Here is a 19,118-nt window from a genome sequence, read left to right as displayed (position 1 = left end):
GAATTGATTGATCCAAGGGAAGTTCATGGAACCAACCCATGGGCTCTTTGGATAGAGTTTCCTGGAATAGGTGAAAGATGACTGCATCACATGATATTTTCCCTGGATGGCTGACTCGAAGTACTCCAAGTAGGTGTAAAGATCCTAATTTCAGACGTATGGCGCTATTTTAAGAGGTTTTGGGGCGGGAACACCGACAGGTTGTAGAATCCACTAAGTGAAAGGAGTTGGACTCCTGGTGAATTGAGGTTTGGGTCTGGTAAACTGTGGTGCTACCTCTGTGCGATGTATCCTTTCCTCTAGATCTTGCATCCATTGTAAGCAAAGTGTGGTTTGAACGTTTGTAAATTGGGTTGGCCATTTACGTTGTGAATGAACTATTTGTTCTGAGTCTGCTACTTGCTCGCTCTTGTCCACACGTTTAAAAAGAGGAGCAGCACCCTTGTTCCACAGTTCCTTTGGGTTGAGCGAATACTCAAGGTGGATTATCTTCCACTAGGATGGGGGTTAAGATTGAGCTCTGTAGGCGAATTGAGTAGTGGCTTTGTCATTGTGCCGTTGGCGAATTGAGCACTGACAATAAAGATTTACCATTTTTCGAGCTTCCTGAAGATTTGGGATTGACACGTACTGGGGTTCTCATTCTGACTCCCGGTTGCATGACCACTCTCATCACCTTCCTCATCATTTGAACCCTGCGAACACTGCAAAACAAGAAACAACAATTAAAAGAACAATCCTTACTTCACAGAACCAAAAACCAAACCAAAAACCTTACTTCACAATTAAAAAATAAAACAAAACCAAACCAAAAACCTTACTTCACATTTTCACAATTAAAAGAACAATCCTTCCACTTACTTTTGGATCATTATTGCCCTGGAAATTGCTGTGGAAAGAATTGAAGTTCTCTTTCAGACCCTCTTCCTATTACACCACCAAACCCAAAATCAGTTCCACATTTCCCAGAAAATGTATAACAAAAAATCAACATATCAAATCTGAATCTTCATAAACAGTAAAAAATCAAATACCTTTAGCTCTTGTAAAGCATTTGGATTGCCCCAAACCCTTTCCAAGTATACTGGTTCCTAGCCTTTCGCGAAAGAACCTGTAAAATCAAATCACCCAAGTCAAAAACCCTCAATTTGGGGCAAAATTAAAGAAAATCAACCTCCTTTACATCTCAAATCTGCATCCAAACCAACCTTGTTTAGCTATTGCATTCGTCTAGTTCATTAGACAAGAGAGAAAAGCACAGACGAGAGAGAGAGGGAGGAGTGATTATAATTGATGCTATAATTTGAGGACTGATTCCAAGCTGGAACAAGGACATTTTAAGCTCTTCTGTAAAATCACCGAGCTCATCTGCAAATAAACAACATGGATGACCCTATAACAGACTTAACATCAAACCCAACTCACTCTTATGAAAGGGACAAAAGGAATAACTTAGCAATAAGAACTAGTGAACATGTATGAATATAAGATATCAAAAATCAAAGTCTGACTATACTATGAGCATTAATTACTCACCAACTGATCCCGCGACAAAGCTGAGATAATCCTGAGGTATTAACCTTCTATCAAACCCAGGCAGAGGAATAAAAAAACCAACACGACTAATCACAATCGATCAGTACTGCCATCACAAACAACCTCCTCTGAATCTCACTCTTGAAGAATGCAGTCTTCTTCAGGGAACACACACTACTAGAATTTTGTTCATAGACATCAGTCCAGAACTGATGTTAAACTAATTTTGGGAAAATTACTGGTCCCCCCTTTAACTTTTGGTGCGTCGACAGTTCAGTCCCTGTTATTCCAATTTTAACAGATAACTCCCCAAACATTCAAATTTCACACAATTTGATCCAAAATTACAATTTTACCCCTCACTTATTTTTTTTTTTTTTTGTTTTATTCTTCTCTCTCTCTCTTTTATACATATGAATATATATGTGTGTGTGTGTGTGTATGTATATATATTTTTTATTCTTCTCTCTCTCTTTATATATATATGTATGTGTGTGTGTGTGTGAGTATATATGTATGTATGTATATATGTATGTATATGTGTGTGTATATTTTTATTCTTCTCTCTCTCTTTTTATATATATTTATATGTATATATGTGTGTGTACATATACATATGCAGATATATACATACACACACACACACACACACACATATATATATATGTGTGTGTGTGTGTGTGTGTGTGTGTGTGTGTGTGTGTGTGTATGTGTATATATATATATGTATATGTATGTATACATATATATCTAATGTGTTTATGTATTTGGTAAGTCTATATACTATGTTTATGTTTCATATTATAAAAAAAATTCACAACTTTTATATATCTAATGTGTGTGTGTATATCTATATATATATGTATGTATATGTATATGTAGATATATAAATATATGTATAATTTTATACATATGTGTGTGTATATATATAATGTATATGTGTGTGTGTGTGTGTATATATATATATGTATGTATGTATGTATGTATGTATATGTAGATATATGTATATATGTGTGTGTGTATGTGAAAAAAGAAAGTGAGGGGTAAAATGGTAATTTTGGATCAAATTGTGTGAAATTTGAATGTTTGGGGAGTTATCTGTTAAAATTGGAATAACAGGGACTGAACTGTCGACACACCAAAAGTTAAAGGAGGGACCAGTAATTTCCCCACTAATTTTCGACCGATGTCTTAGTGGGTGTAGAGAAAGATATAGACATCAGTATAAGCGCATTTTTAACCGATGTCCCAGACAACAACCAACATCGATTCTAAAAAACAAATCGATGTATAATCGTTATAATCATCATATTTTTGTATGTTAGCTATGTCTAATTCTTCATATTTTCACATTTTATGCTTAATAAAGTATATGTCGAACAATACCTACGTGAACATTTGCGTCGATTTCTATTTTCAGAACCGATGTCTAGTACACTTCTAGACAACAGTTCCCATGATTATTGTTTGTTCGTGGCCATTTTTACATGTAGCTTGGCACATTATTTTCTTAGGAACGATGTCTGTATCTTTAGCCGTCATCAGTTTTTTTTAAGGACTGATGTTTCATTTAACACAGCACATCGTTTTCATTCAAGCAAAACGATGTTCAATGGTTTTATGTACATCGCTTGCTTTTTCTAGAACCGATGTGTTGTTTCATTGTAGACATCGCTTTTGTTTTGTAAAATCGATGTGCACTGGTTTTGAGTACATCGGTTCTGCAGACACGACTCGATACATTAATAATCATAAGACATCGATTTTCATTTTGATACTGATTTCTAATCTCTCAAGTGACTTCGTTTTCCTTGGCATTACTGTTTTGTTATGCTTTTATATACTTCACTTCATTTTGACAAGAGTGATGAGCTAAGTTTGCATCTAGCTGCTACTGGGACAAGAAATGCATTTCATAATCATCCAAAAATTGGGGCTTTCCATTAATTTTCTTTCCAAATTCATAATTGAACATATGTCACAAAAGAAAACCCCAAAACCTACAAAGCATAGCCTAGAAACATATGAGTAACAATCTACAAAATTTCTACACCAAACTTAGCTTCAAAGCAAAAACTAGCCTTGCTCAAAATTCATCTTGGTAGTCAAGTGCAAGAGAAATATGTATTAAGCTAAAGGTTCACATGAAGTGAAGTTAACAGCGGTAACCAAACCAATGTGACTAGATCACCTTATCAGGCTTGCCCATCCATTTCACTCCACACCCTAGCTCTTCATATTTGGCAGCCAAATATTTCACAACTTGTAATCCAAGGCCCTGCAAGAGAATGACAAAGTCAGTTTCACAGTGCAACATAAACCTAATGACAGTGATTTCTGGTATTACTAAACTCAACAAAAAGAAATACCGACATGACTGAGCTTAAAAGGTACTAAAAAGGAAATGAATCTCAATACAGATAATAATCATCGGAATACCAAGTGAGAATAAGCATGACCACTTTACCTTATCACTATCATCTCTCATCACATTAGTGGTCAAAGCCATCAACTTTTTCTTGCTACGCTCTGGCATTTCTACCAAGCTAATCTGCACGAAACCCAAGAGAACCAAATGCAAATGCAAATGCACATCAATATTCAAAAGTATTATGCAAAGATAGTCTCGATAATACTCAAACAGTTCTAAATCTGCACAGAAAATACTGAAAATTTCCACTCCAATTAAGATGCATGATGCCTCACCCCTCCTTGTCCACCCCTCACTACAAGGATTTCATCACCTGCTAGTTGTGCAAAATGGATAATGAAGGCAAGACCAATCCACCCATAAGTGTCCATCTTAGAGTCTATGCAAACCCATCAAATTCAATATATAAATTAACGTAAAGAGACATAATTGGTGAAGGCAAAGGAGAAGTTACTAAAGCCAAAATGACAGCAATTACATATAGAAAAGAGCAATTACATATAAAAGATTGATTGCATTTACATAAAATAGTATATCAAAATATGAAATAGTTGGCAAAGTCTAGACTAACGAGCCTTGGTAAATCTTTGTGCACAAAGTTTTTCAAACCAAAAAGTATAACAATTGTATATATATGTATCATTTCTTTTGGCAGACCTGATCAATGCTACCGGGTCCAATCAAAACAAGAGCCATACCACATTCATCCATCATATCCTGTCAACATAACATGTGTTAGAACTGTGTTACCAAAATACTATGTAATCAAACAAGTGTCTGCCTAACATCCTCCTAAGGGAGGCAAGATAGAGGACCAGTAAACTTGTATTAACTATTAACTCAATTCCATGCCTTGTTGAACCTACAAAATCACTTCTAACTATTAATAAGAATAAACAGAGGGACATAATTAATGTGGAAACATAAATGACAGGCTCAAAGTAAGAAATTGCTCATAATCAAGAAGCACTAGGACTACAGCTACAGATAAACATGAGAAAGAGTCCATCAGTAATAAGAACGGTACCACTTCCAATGTCCACCATGAGCGGCAATGTTGGATCCCTGAACACTTGATTCTGATCAGGCACTTCTACCGGCACCTACACAATTAACCAACACACAATTAACCAAAAAAAAAAAGGAAAGAAAGATTACTAAGGCTTCAAGAGACACCTATTATTCACAATGCCATTAAAATTTTCATCTGCAGCTAACAAACATTATTATATAAGCAAGACAGAAAAAGAAGAAGACCCTGAGGCAAACTCTCTTCCCTGGTGGTTATGAAATCAATTCAATTCATAAACGAAAACCAAGAAAAATCATCAAAGACAATTCTCAGATCTGAGACGAGATAAATGAATAATAAGAAAAACAATATCGATTAAGCATGTAATGTAAGGCTTAACGATTAGTGATTCCAAGTATCAAGTGGTAAGCGATGACCATTCAGATTTGGCTTGCCGTGCATCAAGTGGTAAGCGATGACCAAGCAATTGCCGGACGGCGACCGCCTCGGAGGGACTTTTACCGGCCAATCTCAAGCATCTGGACTGTGTATCTCCGACGGCCGGACCACCTAATCCACAATAAACACCTCTAATCAATAATCCTCAAACATAAAACGCATTCAATTTTGAAAAGAAACAATAGCCCACAAATCCATACAATAATTTTCGCCCAAATGAAAACAATAGACCACAAAAACAATCATACGTACTAAGATTACTTCGTCTCCGACCGGCGACTCCTAGAATCCTTCGACAGGCAAATCCTTCGAATCCCACAACGGAGTCGTTCTCTGAAGTGAGTCGCGCCGACTGGCCGCCGCTCTCTTGCTTCGATTCCAGAGGCTAAGACGGAACGGCGCTGTATGGGTTTGGCAAGGGGAGGGCAGCAACGGGAGTTGAAGACAGACTGGACGAAGTCGATGCCGAAGAATCTGAGGACGTAGATGAAGGAAGGAAGGAGGGTAATAATGACGGCGAGTTCGAGTGAGATGGAGGTCGGGTTTGGGAGGAGATCCAGTTTGGGGTGAGTTCACAATGAAGGAGTCGGGCGAGAGCTTAGTTTCTGTTTTACTTTTGGGATCGGGCTTTAATTTTTTTTTCTAAGGGGGGTGTATTGTATTTGGATTTGTGCAGACTTTTTTTAAATGACAGACTTTTTGAAAAGTCCACAGACTCTTTAAAAACCATTGATTTTAGCAACAGACTTTTATTGATTCATGAAAATCTATATACTTTATTATGAATGACTTCTACAGATTTCCTAGGATGTACAAAATATATAAAAAACAAAAAACAAAAAAAAATAAAACAAATGCAACCCAAACACAAAACAAAATAATAACTTGTTGTCTCTTCAATGCTCCAGTATCTTCTAATAGAAATTGACTCAAATAAATTATTGTTAATCTGTTTAGCGAGTTTGTTCTCATTCCTAATCTCCCAACAACATAAATATACAATATAGATCACTTGATGTTTATAGTTAATTATTCTCATCAATTTTGTTTTTGCCGATTAACATATATTGTAGCAATATTGGTCAATGTCTTGATCTATAATCAATCAATTGATATTCAATTGTTCAACCTTTTTTTGAACCATAATATAAATTCAAATTAATGAGAATAATTAATTAATAAGATAAAATTTAGTATGGTTCAAGGTCTTAGGGTTAGACCACAATATTTGAGTTTTAGGATTTCATAAATCATTTTTATTGCTATTAGGGTTCGAAGTATCACAATTGAAAAAAAAAATATAAAAATAAAAACAAAAAAACAAAAATCACATTCAACAACTACAATGAACATGTTGGGTATCAAAAAAAGTTGATATCATAAAAGATTAAAAATTAAGAAAGAGAGATGATGAAGGACAAACTTGTTCGTGCGTAGAGAGAAGAACTTTGATAGACCATTTATTTTATTTTTTTTTGAAGAGGAAACTTTGATAGATTTTTTGAAATCTTTGGTCTGGAGGCTGGAAAATTATTGGAGTTTGGTATGTATAGTTAACACTATAAAGTCCATGATTATCCATGATTTTCTAATTCCATAAGTATGAATGATATTTTGAATACCTCTGTACTTTTATTCATTTTTAAAAGTCCTAATTGAATACCCCTAGATTTTGGTGGAATTCATGAAGTCTTTAAAAATCCTAATTGAATACCTCAAGACTTTCATGGACTGTTAAAAGTCTATATTGAATACACCCAGACTTTTAAATTCCATAGATTTCTTTAAAAGTTCCACTAATTCCATATACAATACACCCCCCTAAGTGTGAAAGTTTTTAGATTTAGTACCCGCTTCTTCAATTCACTTAAAAGACTTAGCGCGTTTTGCAAAAGTAGGTTCCCGCAAATTTTCAAACAAAACTTTTAACACCGGTCATTTTAAGACCCGATGTTAATAATATACATTTAAATCGGTATTTTCGTAAAACGATGTTAGATTACTTTTTTACATCGTGTACAAGTCTGACCGATTTAAAACATGCGATGTCTATGAACAGATTTCTAGTAGTGACAGGTATCCCCAAATCTCCACCCATCTATAATTAAAACCCTAAAATTGAAAACCCCCAAAATTCTTAGGACCCAAACAGAAAACAAAAAATTCAGTCGTAGTGACTCACCATTAACGCGATTAATTCAGATTAAAACCTGTTGTAGAGGATGCGTTGCCAGATTGAAATCTTCCGAGATCTTAGAGAGCTCGAGAGCTAGAGAGAGAGAGAGAGAGCTTGCGGGTACAGGTGATAGCGACGGCGAGGTGGTGGAGGTGGTTAATGAGAGAGAGATAGTAGCGGGAGTGAGCGGAGAGGAAGGCGATGGTGGCCGTGGAGAGAGGGATGGAGAGGAAGGAGGGGAGGGATAGGGTTTCGGGCAAGAGTGAGAGAGAGAATGATGAAAGTGAGTGAGGTAAAAGTAGGAAAAATAACAAAGTGTGTGGGGAATGAAAATTTTGCTCCCGCGTTCCCGAAAGTTTTTAACTTAGTCTTTCCGCGTTTTTGTAAATTTTTGAATCAAAATATAGACATCGGTCAACAGTAATAAACGATATGCATATAAATCGGAATTTGAGGAATCCATGTTAATGATATTTTTTTACATCGCGTGAATTCCTCACCGATGTAATTGTCGTGATGTCTAAGAGCAAAATTCTAGTAGTGGTTGTATTTCTCCAGCAGATCATTGTATCAATTGTTTGCTTCCAAAGTGTGTGATTTGATCTTCCAAAGTGATCGAGGAAGAGCCTACGTTGCAGGGTTGGTGTCTCGTTATCCGACGGAGGAGGGAGGGCGTGAGAGTTGGTGCGTCTTTAGCCATAAAGCACCTTGGCTTTTAGTCCAGAATAGCACAGATGCACCAAATCTAGTGCACGAATCTGGATGCGCCGAGAATGAACGAGTGTAACTTGAGACTATCTCCGCTCCTAAATCCTTCGGTTGAGATCTGTCAACAGAGAAGAATCGTTAAGAGAAAGTCTGCAGTGTTCCAAACTTCACTCCTCCGATGCCTAAGTAAGGAATGAGTAAAGCGGAAGCCAATCTCAGTATGAGTAGAAATAGAGGAAATAAGAGTCACCTCGAGCGTGGAGTGAGATCCCCCCCCCCTTTATATAGGTGCCAGGGTGTACTAGGGTTCATGCCAGCTATTGACGATATGCATATAAATCGGAATTTGAGGAATCCATGTTAATGATATTTTTTTACATCGCGTGAATTCCTCACCGATGTAATTGTCGTGATGTCTAAGAGCAAAATTCTAGTAGTGGTTGTATTTCTCCAGCAGATCATTGTATCAATTGTTTGCTTCCAAAGTGTGTGATTTGATCTTCCAAAGTGATCGAGGAAGAGCCTACGTTGCAGGGTTGGTGTCTCGTTATCCGACGGAGGAGGGAGGGCGTGAGAGTTGGTGCGTCTTTAGCCATAAAGCACCTTGGCTTTTAGTCCAGAATAGCACAGATGCACCAAATCTAGTGCACGAATCTGGATGCGCCGAGAATGAACGAGTGTAACTTGAGACTATCTCCGCTCCTAAATCCTTCGGTTGAGATCTGTCAACAGAGAAGAATCGTTAAGAGAAAGTCTGCAGTGTTCCAAACTTCACTCCTCCGATGCCTAAGTAAGGAATGAGTAAAGCGGAAGCCAATCTCAGTATGAGTAGAAATAGAGGAAATAAGAGTCACCTCGAGCGTGGAGTGAGGTCCCCCCCCCCTTCATATAGGTGCCAGGGTGTACTAGGGTTCATGCCAGCTATTGACGATATGCATATAAATCGGAATTTGAGGAATCCATGTTAATGATATTTTTTTACATCGCGTGAATTCCTCACCGATGTAATTGTCGTGATGTCTAAGAGCAAAATTCTAGTAGTGGTTGTATTTCTCCAGCAGATCATTGTATCAATTGTTTGCTTCCAAAGTGTGTGATTTGATCTTCCAAAGTGATCGAGGAAGAGCCTACGTTGCAGGGTTGGTGTCTCGTTATCCGACGGAGGAGGGAGGGCGTGAGAGTTGGTGCGTCTTTAGCCATAAAGCACCTTGGCTTTTAGTCCAGAATAGCACAGATGCACCAAATCTAGTGCACGAATCTGGATGCGCCGAGAATGAACGAGTGTAACTTGAGACTATCTCCGCTCCTAAATCCTTCGGTTGAGATCTGTCAACAGAGAAGAATCGTTAAGAGAAAGTCTGCAGTGTTCCAAACTTCACTCCTCCGATGCCTAAGTAAGGAATGAGTAAAGCGGAAGCCAATCTCAGTATGAGTAGAAATAGAGGAAATAAGAGTCACCTCGAGCGTGGAGTGAGGTCCCCCCCCCCTTCATATAGGTGCCAGGGTGTACTAGGGTTCATGCCAGCTATTGACTTCAGAGGATTGCGTCTGTCCACGTATCTGGACGAGCATTCTCCTTGGCAGGGAGTGACCGCACGAGGGTAGCACGAATCTTAGCAGGTGGGACCACCAACAGTCATTCCACCAACCTGTTCCTGGTTTCTTCCACATCATTTGAACCCTCTACTCAACCATTGAGTCGCCCATGAACACAAGTCTTGTTCGGCCACGCTCGTCACATGTCGACGACTCTAGAGACCAACGCAGGCACGGAGCAACAACTGGACGAGCAAGAATGCAGAGAAGGGTTGGGATAGGTTAGGGTGCGCATGAGGTGCGTTCTCTTAGGGTTTTTCTTTCGAAATTTGTCAAGAAAGTGTACTCGTTAAGAATGTATTGCACATGATGTATTTTGTTGTTCCAAATTAAATTACATCAGTGTTATTCTAAGACTAATATTTTATCGTGTTACTTAGGCTCTATATAGTAATTTATAGAATATTATTAAAAATATAATCATTTATTTGACTTTTGGATACTAAGTATTGGATTTAGGGGAGCCCAACTCTTGAAAACTAATCCCACTAGACCATATAATACTAAATTTCAGGTCATTTAAACAAAACACAAATCTGACTAAGAGCGTTTTTTTCGTACTTCATAAATTTTCTATACTTATTCAAAAAAAGAAAAAAAATCTATATAGTTGTGCTCGATTGTTGTTAGATCTAAATCAAATGGTGGAGAATATTGAGGTAAATAGAACCATTCTAAATTTCTATCTATCTCATTGTTCTCTACTATATATTAGATTTAGATCCATGCCAACAGTTGAACAGAACCTCATTATTCATTTTGTAAGTGGGCTGAGAATTTGGTGGTGTTCACTCATATGATCAAACACTCCATGTGATACATATACCCACATGAGAAACAGAATTTTAGAACTTAGAGATATCACATTACTAATTTATTTATTTATTATTTTTTTTAAGCCACCCCGTTGTAAACCCAAGGGGCTAAAAAAGATACATTAAACTAGATCTGATGAATAAGCCCATACATAAGGATAAACACATAGGAAATTCAATTTCCAATTGAATTCAATAGAGAGAAACACCAAGTAATTGAGAAAAACAGCATAGAGCCATCACAAACCGTTTGAAGCCGTCACAGGCCGCACCAAGTTGTCATAATCCGCCGAGTAACTCCGTAACCAAAATACCCCGAAAGACATATCTGAAAGAGGGGATGAACCTTAAACTAACTTTCTCTTCTTCACCAGCTAGAGATGCACCATCCTTGAAGGAGTCGTGGCCATTGAATGAGAACATAAGTTAAAAGCAAAGAATTATTACAATGGAGAATAGTGGTTGTGAAACCCATGCGTGAGCAACCATATTTGCCTAAGTAATTTATTTTCACTTTTAAAAGGTAGCCATGAGAACTTTCATGGAAGCAATCTGAGGTAGTGGAGAAATGATATGAGGTGTTGGGTCATGGAGGGTAAAGATCTGAAAAAGTTCGGGTAAATTGATAAGGAAAAGACAAGAAATCAAGCAAGGAGTAATTAGATCGTCTATATATGAACGCCACATTGGGTGTGCAACCACCACGGACGGTGTACAAGGGGCTAGGAATCATGGGTGAGGGTAAGGGGCATTTGGAAAGGAATAAGGAGGCAGAAAACATGGATGTTGGTGGTAGGAGAGAATGTGGGTGGTGAATTGGAGCTGATGGTGAACTCTCAATATGAAAGAAAGTGTTGAAAACTCAGATAAAAGGAAGCCCCACTTTTTTTTTTTTTTTTAACTACTAACGAGGATTAGACGATATTAACTCCTCTGTTGTAGTCTGAAAGGGGTGCCGAGACATCCGCAAATCCTCTAGGAGAACCGCTACAACCGGGAGCCCACCTCCCGTCCCTTGCTAGATATATTACTAATAAACAGCAACAATCAGATTACATAACAAGAGGTGGGGGACTAGGCCAAAACCACCTCCCTGAAGAAACAATACAAAAGAAAAAAACAGCATTCTAGTAGGCTTGCTAGCCTGAACAATAAAACAAATAACAATGATCCAAACCAGCGAAGCAGAACGATAATCAACCCGAGCAGAAAAGTCATGACCATAATTCCTAACAGGAATATCTCATAGGGACAAGGTTGAGAGGATTTTTCAAGCAAATAGTTACCCCATGGGTTGTTTCTTCCATCTTGATATCTTCCTCATTCATTCCATCAGGCACTTTCCAATCAAAGCAGCACAACAATTTGGCAAGTGCAAGCTCCATTGTCGTCGCTGCCATATAAATCCCTGGACAGATTCTTCGACCAGCTCCAAACGGCAAGAAGTCAAAGTGTTGCCCTTTAAAATCAACAGACCTATCATCAAATCTTTCCGGAATGAACTTTTCTGGGTCGTTCCAAAATTCTGGATCTCGTGAGATTGCCCAATCATTAACAAGGATTGTTGTTTTGGGGTCAACATCATAGCCGAGGACTTTGAAGTGGGACATGGTTTCTCTCGGAAGAAGTAGGGGACCTGGTGGATGTAGTCGAAGTGTTTCTTTCACTATCATCTTGAGGTAGTGCAGCTGCTCTGTATCAATTTCAGTGGCTTTTCCTTTATTTCCAATGCAGTTTCTAATTTCTTCCTGTGCTTTCTTCATCACTCTTGTATTCGTAGCCAGCTCTGCCATTGCCCAAACCATGGCAATTGCACTGGTGGCTACTCCTCCTATAAACAAATCCTGATTCACAAATATCATAGTAATTAACTAATTAATTATTAAAATATTAAATCTATTAAAGTTGAAATAACATTCAACTCAAAATCAATCGGCATGAAGACAACTTTTAACATAGAGTATGGCATGGTTTGGTCCGACTAGAAAAACCATCATGCAGATGACTATATAGAGATCATTAGTGATAAAATCTCGTTCACCGGGCCTACTCAGTTAAACTAATTCCAACTTCCTCATTATTCTCTAATTTTGAATTAAAATAGAATAACAATTAAGTTCAGCTAAGTAAAAATTTATTGAAAAGTATACATGGCTCTTAGTGATCAACATTAAAGGGTTCATAATCATATTGGTCTAGTCAAGTGTACGTGATCTTGAGTTTAGTCTACTTATGGACAACTAGCTAATTGTTGTGCAATAAAAAAAAAGGCAAACAAATAGATTCGATTTTTTTTTATAATTTTTTTAATTATTTTTTTTTAGATAATCAAATAGATTCGATTGGGACGCCCGAGTTTTATATAGTACAAAGTGAGTTATATTGGACATATGGGTTCAAATTGGATCTAATAATTAGGACGCAAATACTTGTCCACACTAGTACGATGTTTAAAACAAATTAAATCATTTAGTTTTGGATTACACATGACAACATACAGACGATTCTATTTCGTCATTAATTAAAAATTAAGAGGCCGTGATTTGAATTAGTTCGCAGCTTACCAAGAGAACTGCCTTGATGTTATTATGACCAAGCTGAGCAGCTCCAATCCCAGTTTGCTTCTTGACCATTTTAAGCAGCACATCAACTATATCTTCATGCTCCTGTTGTGTCCTCCCAGGCCTGAGATGATCATCAATCGCCTGCTGAAAAAAGCGATGAACTTCCCTGGAAACTCTGTCAAACTCTCTATGTTTACCGGAGATCCTGTCCATGATCCACCCGATACATGGAGGAAAGAAATCAGCTGCGCATGATGAGAAGCCTGTAAGCATATCTCCACTATCATGAAGCACTCGAAGAAATCTTTCATGCTCCAAATCGCTCCCTTGGAAACTTGTCCCGAAAACAATCCTGAAAATTATACTGCCCATGAGAGCAAACAACTTCTCAGTAAGGTTAACAGGAGAAGATGAAGCTGATGCGTCAGAGATTGAATCAATCATCTTCATGACTTCTTCTTCTCTAATAGACCTATACGACTGAACCCTTTTCGCACTGAAAATCTCAAGCACACATATCTTTCTTATCTCTCGCCAATATTCACCGTAAGGCGAAAATCCTATGTCTAGATAGTTAAATGTGAGTCTGCGAGATCCCGAGGAGGCCGGTCTACTGCAACAGTGGAGATCATTATCTTTCAAGGTCTGTTTTGCTGCTTCAGCTGATGAGATTATGAGGGTCGGTCTGCGACCCATGTGTAAGAGCATGAGTGGTCCGTATTTCTGTGATAGTCTCCATAGGTTTTGATGAAGAGATGAACCAGATTGAGTAAACTGGTGGAGGTTGCCTATAATGGGAAGCTTAGGAGGGCTTGGTGGGAAGTGCTTTTGTGGCTTATTGATCTGCTTTCTCAGTAAAAGCAGTAGTAAAGGGAGAAGGAGGAGAAATGGAATCCATAAGATTAGTAGGAGGGTCTTGTCAGCCATTAACGGAGCTTTAGTGATTACCTTGATGTTTCTTAATTTCTATGTCGGTCTTGTATATATAAGAGCTGCTGCTCCCAAGTCCTAACTGAGCAAGCACACCATCTGCATAATTCATAATTGAATTACTATTTTATTTTTGTCCAAGTATGTGACCCACATATAAGACTTGCGAATTTCACTATGGAAAATTGGAAATTATGAGTGGGTGAAAATTATTTGTAGTCACATTATCTTGCAGTATCAAATCTGATTTCTTGTTGTGAAGACTTCTTAAATAACGACTGGTACTGCTTAATACAGGTGAAGAGTTGCGCACGAAGTTTATTGAATTGGTCGATATGGTTTTTGTTATATTCATAATCCATTTTGTTATATTCATAATTCATAACCACTTGCAAGAAAACTTGAAGAAAATTAAGAAGACAGATCTTTGGGAATTGAAAAGATCTAATTATACAACAATAGAGTAAAAACCTATCAACTAAAGAATAAATAAGGGTCTTTGACCCAAAGTACCAAAATGAACCAAAATTATCTCACTTACTCTAGTAATAGATTTTTATTCTCACCAATCCAATCTAATGTAAAAAGACAATTTTATCCTCAACCAAATTAAACAATTACCCATGTGTCTCTCATTCCTCCGATCTGCACACAGCCACACACACACTCTCTCTCTGTCCTCTGATCTGCACTCTCTCTCTCTCTCTCTCTTCATCGGAGTCGGAGCATCGTAGGAAGCCAGAGATTTTCCAACGAAGATCACGATGAGTTCGAATTCGGATTTGGTGCGGAAGCTGGAGTTGGCGCTTGCGATTTCGTTTGGAGGCTCAATGACAGACACGACGGTGCTGATTGCGACGACTTCAATTGCGTTGATAATAGGGGTTTTGGTGGTTCTGTGGTGGAGATCTGGGGTTGAGTTCTTCATTGTAGTGGTTTGATTCCTCGCCTCCAGTGATCTGGTTACCATTGAATTATTATGCATTGGCTTTGTTGCAGTTTTGGACTTGGTTTGTTTCAAGATTGCAGGGCCCGTCATGTTGGATACCTGGCACCACTATTGACAATAATCGATTCCCAGATTGTAATGGACTCAAATGGGAATAATTTTTAAGCATATGATCATGAATGAGATACAGGGGGTCCCTATAATGGGTTCAGTTTTCAAGTAATAATGGGATATATTGGTCTAATTTTGAGATTGATTATTCTAGTGGCCTCTCACCAACAATTGCTATTGTTTGGACATTCTTTCTACAATTATGGTTTTTCATTAGTTGGTACTTGTCATGAGATTGTTGCTGCTGTGCAGCTTCAGAAAGATTTCAGCTCCATCTCTCTAGACTTTCCTTCTTTTAGAGCAACTCCAACAGCTTCCCTATATTTTGATTTTTCTCTACTTTAGGGAAAAATGAGCATCTTTTGCTCCAACAGATTCCCTATAACTATCTCTATTTTAGAGAAAGTGAGGAAAGAGAAAACCAAATTCCCTATATTTACAGCAATCTCTAAAATTTTAAGGAAGAATATGGAGATTTTAGAGATTGCTGCAAAATAGGGAATCTGTTGGAGTTGGAGAAGAAAAAAATGCTAAAGTTTTGACTTTTGCTTCCCTATTATACAAAAATTATAGGGAAGCTGTTGGAGTTGCTCTTAGCAATATGATGGCTAGCCTTAGCTTTAGCTTTTCTATTCGTTGTATCATAGGTAGTGAATGAATAATTTGAGTAAATCTACATGTCTGCAAAGTATGGAAGTCTCATCCTGTGACCTTTATAATTTGCCTACAAGTTGTGTCTTTTTACATATTTGAGAATTCAGAAGGGGCTTGCATGTTGGCCACGATGCAAAGACATAATCATATTCCCAGCAACCTTGTTTCTTATTTACAATTTTGCGAATGAGTCTGCATCTGGGTGCCCAAATTTTTTTTTAATTTTTTTTTTTTTGTATCAAAATGAGGGTAGAAGCTCAGAAGAAAAGAAAAAAAAAAGGTTTTATCGGGGGACAATAAAAAACTACTAAGGAGGCAATAGACGTCTATTGGGGGATAATAAATGTTTTGAATTGATGTAATCTCATCATTTTTTTCTTTCATCAAAGTTTTATTTGTCTAAATTTAGGGAGATTAGTTCCCATTCCGGCGACCGAAAGTTCTATTGGGGGGCAATAGATGTTTTGAATTGATGTAATCTTTTTTTTTTTCTTTAATAAAAGTTCTATTAGGGGGCAATAGAGGTCTATTGAGGTGCAATAAACCTTTCTGGCGACCTATGAGATTTCCGACAACCTCTTTAGGGACCTCCGGCGAGGTTTTCAGAAAAATCCGGTGGGCGGCGGCCGGTGACGGGACTCCGGCGAAGTCTCCTATGGTTTCTCTCTCTTCCATTCTCTCTCTCTCTCTCTCTCTCTCTCTCTATGTAACAAGGGGGTGAGGGTAAAAAAATAGTCTTAAAAAAAAAAAAAAAGACTCATTAAGGGAAGACCTCCTTAGAGTGTTTATTTATTTATCTTTTGTGCCATCAGTTTCATTTGTTACCTATTCCAAATGTATGATATTTAGTGATGTTTATGGATATGAGGTAGGTTGTTTTATGCTATGCGTTTTTTCCAATACCTTGTAAAGAGGTATATAGTTTATGATATCTCATTGCTATGTGATTTATTGGTTAACTATTCTAGAGGTGTATTATTTAATGTCATGGCTATAAGATATGTTTAAGTCATCATGGCAATAAAGTAGTTGGCGTGACTTCCATGTTTTAAAAATTTAATGTCTACTGACTTTCTATTTTATTTTATTTTTTGTGCTTTGAATTTCATTGGTTATTTTTCCAAAGGACTAAATACTGTTTATACCCTATACTTCCTATGTCTCGACATTTCAGTCCCTCACTTTCCAGTTTCAACCAAATACTCCTCGGACTCTCAGATCTCATGCAATACGTCATAGCCGTTAATTCTCCGCCAAAATCTCAGTTAAATCGCTGACATGGCATCCTTTCCATGCCAAAATATCTATTATACCCTCACTTACTTTTTTTTAATATATTTTTCTCTCTCTTTTTTTATTTTTTCTTTTTACCTCTTCTTTTTCTAGCTCTCTCCCCTCTTTTTGTTTATCTCCATCTCATTTTCCTTTTATGTCTCACCTACCGACTTTTTATTTATTTATCTTTTGTGCCATCAGTTTCATTTGTTACCTATTCCAAAGGTATGATATTTAGTGATGTTTATGGATATGAGGTAGGTTGTTTTATGCTATGCGTTTTTTCCAATACCTTGTAAAGAGGTATATAGTTTAGGGAGATTCTAGTTGGACCTCCAAATCTGCTATTTGGACCTCCATCTTTTTTTCAATTTTTCTTTGACTTTGTCAACTCATATGAAAAGACAGATAAGGACAAAGAGATAGAGAAAAAAGAAAAAAAAAATATCTTACTTCCATGACAAATCTCTTCAGTTTTTCTTTTCACTTTCAATGTACAGTCTCCCTTCAATCTCTCATGCTTGGATTCGAGATGATACATTTGTAGAAATTTTAAAATTGTTATTCTTTCCGATTAAAGTCTCTTTCATGAAATCATAGAAGCATTACTTGTTGCCCATCTTCTAAAAGAACACCATTTTGATCAGGTTCCATGCTCATTGCATACTCAAGGTACCCAGAACATGTATTCAAAAGAATCCAAATTTAATTGAAATTGTTTGCCAAGATTCGAAATTCAAAATTGAGAGATAGATGGAAACCTGTATTCCTAGTAGCGATCAAAGGAGTAGCCAATCCAGCCCTGAGTTTTATTAGCGGCCATAACCGAGAACGAAATCAAGCACCGCAATAACTCGCTACCCCGAAATCCTAGCGCCGCCGTCTTCACCACAAGGTCTCTCCTCAAGGCCGCCTTACCGTCCTCCATCTCCCAACCCAAACCCTGGAAATCCTTTGCTAAACGCGAAGTTACTATCTAATGTTCAAGGATATTTTGGTAAAAATAAAGAGGTCCACTTAGCTTTTCTAGTATTCTAAAAAGTAGATTAGAGGTGTACTAAGTAGGTGAGGTCCAAATAGCAAATTTGGAGGTCCAACTAGAACCTCCCTATAGTTTATGATATCTCATTGCTATGTGATTTATTGGTTAACTATTCTAGAGGTGTATTATTTAATGTTATGGCTATAAGATATGTTTAAGTCATCATGGCTATAAAGTAGTTGGCGTGACTTCCATGTTTTAAAAATTTAATGTCTACTGACTTTCTATTTTATTTTATTTTTTGTGCTTTGAATTTCATTGGTTATTTTTCCAAAGGATTAAATACTGTTTATACCCTATACTTCCTATGTCTTGACATTTCAGTCCCTCATTGTTTATTGCTTAGATTAAATTGAAAAAAGTTCATATGTTTTCTGGGCATATGATTGAGTTATCGTGTTTTTGGTTTTGAATTTCTTTATAAAAAATTCGGGGTGTGACAATCACTAAATATCATACATTTAGAGTAAGTAACCAATAAAACTTATAGCATATAAAACATAAATTAAAATAAAAAAGTCAGTACACATTAAATTTTTAGAACTTGAAACTCACTCCTACTACATTTTTTTTTTGAAATACGCCTAGTACCTTATAGCCATGACGTTAAACATATCTCATAGCTATGACATTAAATAAGATTAACATACCTTATAGACATTAAATAACATACATCAAGAATAGTAACTAATAAATCACATAGCAATGTAGGTATCTAAAACTATATACCTCCTGACAAGGTATCGGAAAAAACTCATAGCATATATAAAACAACCTACCTCATAGTCTATTACCTTATAGCCACAACATTAAACATATCTTATAGCCATGACATTAAGGGCACATTTACTTACTTGGAA

The 19,118-nt window shown here is 37.1% G+C and overlaps 1 protein-coding gene across 1 annotated transcript; it reads right to left on the bottom strand.

Moving 5' to 3' along the window:
- Window positions 1-11,709: 11,709 nt before the first annotated feature.
- Window positions 11,710-14,275, bottom strand: LOC133710663 (cytochrome P450 71B26-like). Its single transcript, XM_062136798.1, has 2 exons — window positions 13,298-14,275; window positions 11,710-12,577 (listed from the first exon to the last, which is right to left on the bottom strand). Exons 1-2 carry the CDS (start codon window positions 14,222-14,224, stop codon window positions 11,963-11,965), a joined length of 1,542 nt encoding a protein of 513 aa, XP_061992782.1. The 5' UTR covers window positions 14,225-14,275; the 3' UTR covers window positions 11,710-11,962.
- Between the last annotated feature and the right edge of the window lie 4,843 nt (window positions 14,276-19,118).

The sequence above is a fragment of the Rosa rugosa genome, chromosome 5 (assembly GCF_958449725.1).
Source record: "Rosa rugosa chromosome 5, drRosRugo1.1, whole genome shotgun sequence".
Lineage (NCBI taxonomy): Eukaryota > Viridiplantae > Streptophyta > Magnoliopsida > Rosales > Rosaceae > Rosa > Rosa rugosa.
Note: the sequence above shows the minus strand (reverse complement) of the source record. Positions and strands in the feature narration are given on the sequence as shown.

Excerpts from the sequence above, each read along its gene's own strand:
- LOC133710663 (XM_062136798.1), bottom strand. The coding sequence starts at position 14,224 with ATGGCTGACAAGACCCTCCTACTAATCTTATGGATTCCATTTCTCCTC. Across the intron at positions 12,578-13,297 it reads ACATCAAGGCAGTTCTCTTG|GATTTGTTTATAGGAGGAGT; the intron begins GTAAGCTGCGAA and ends TTTGTGAATCAG.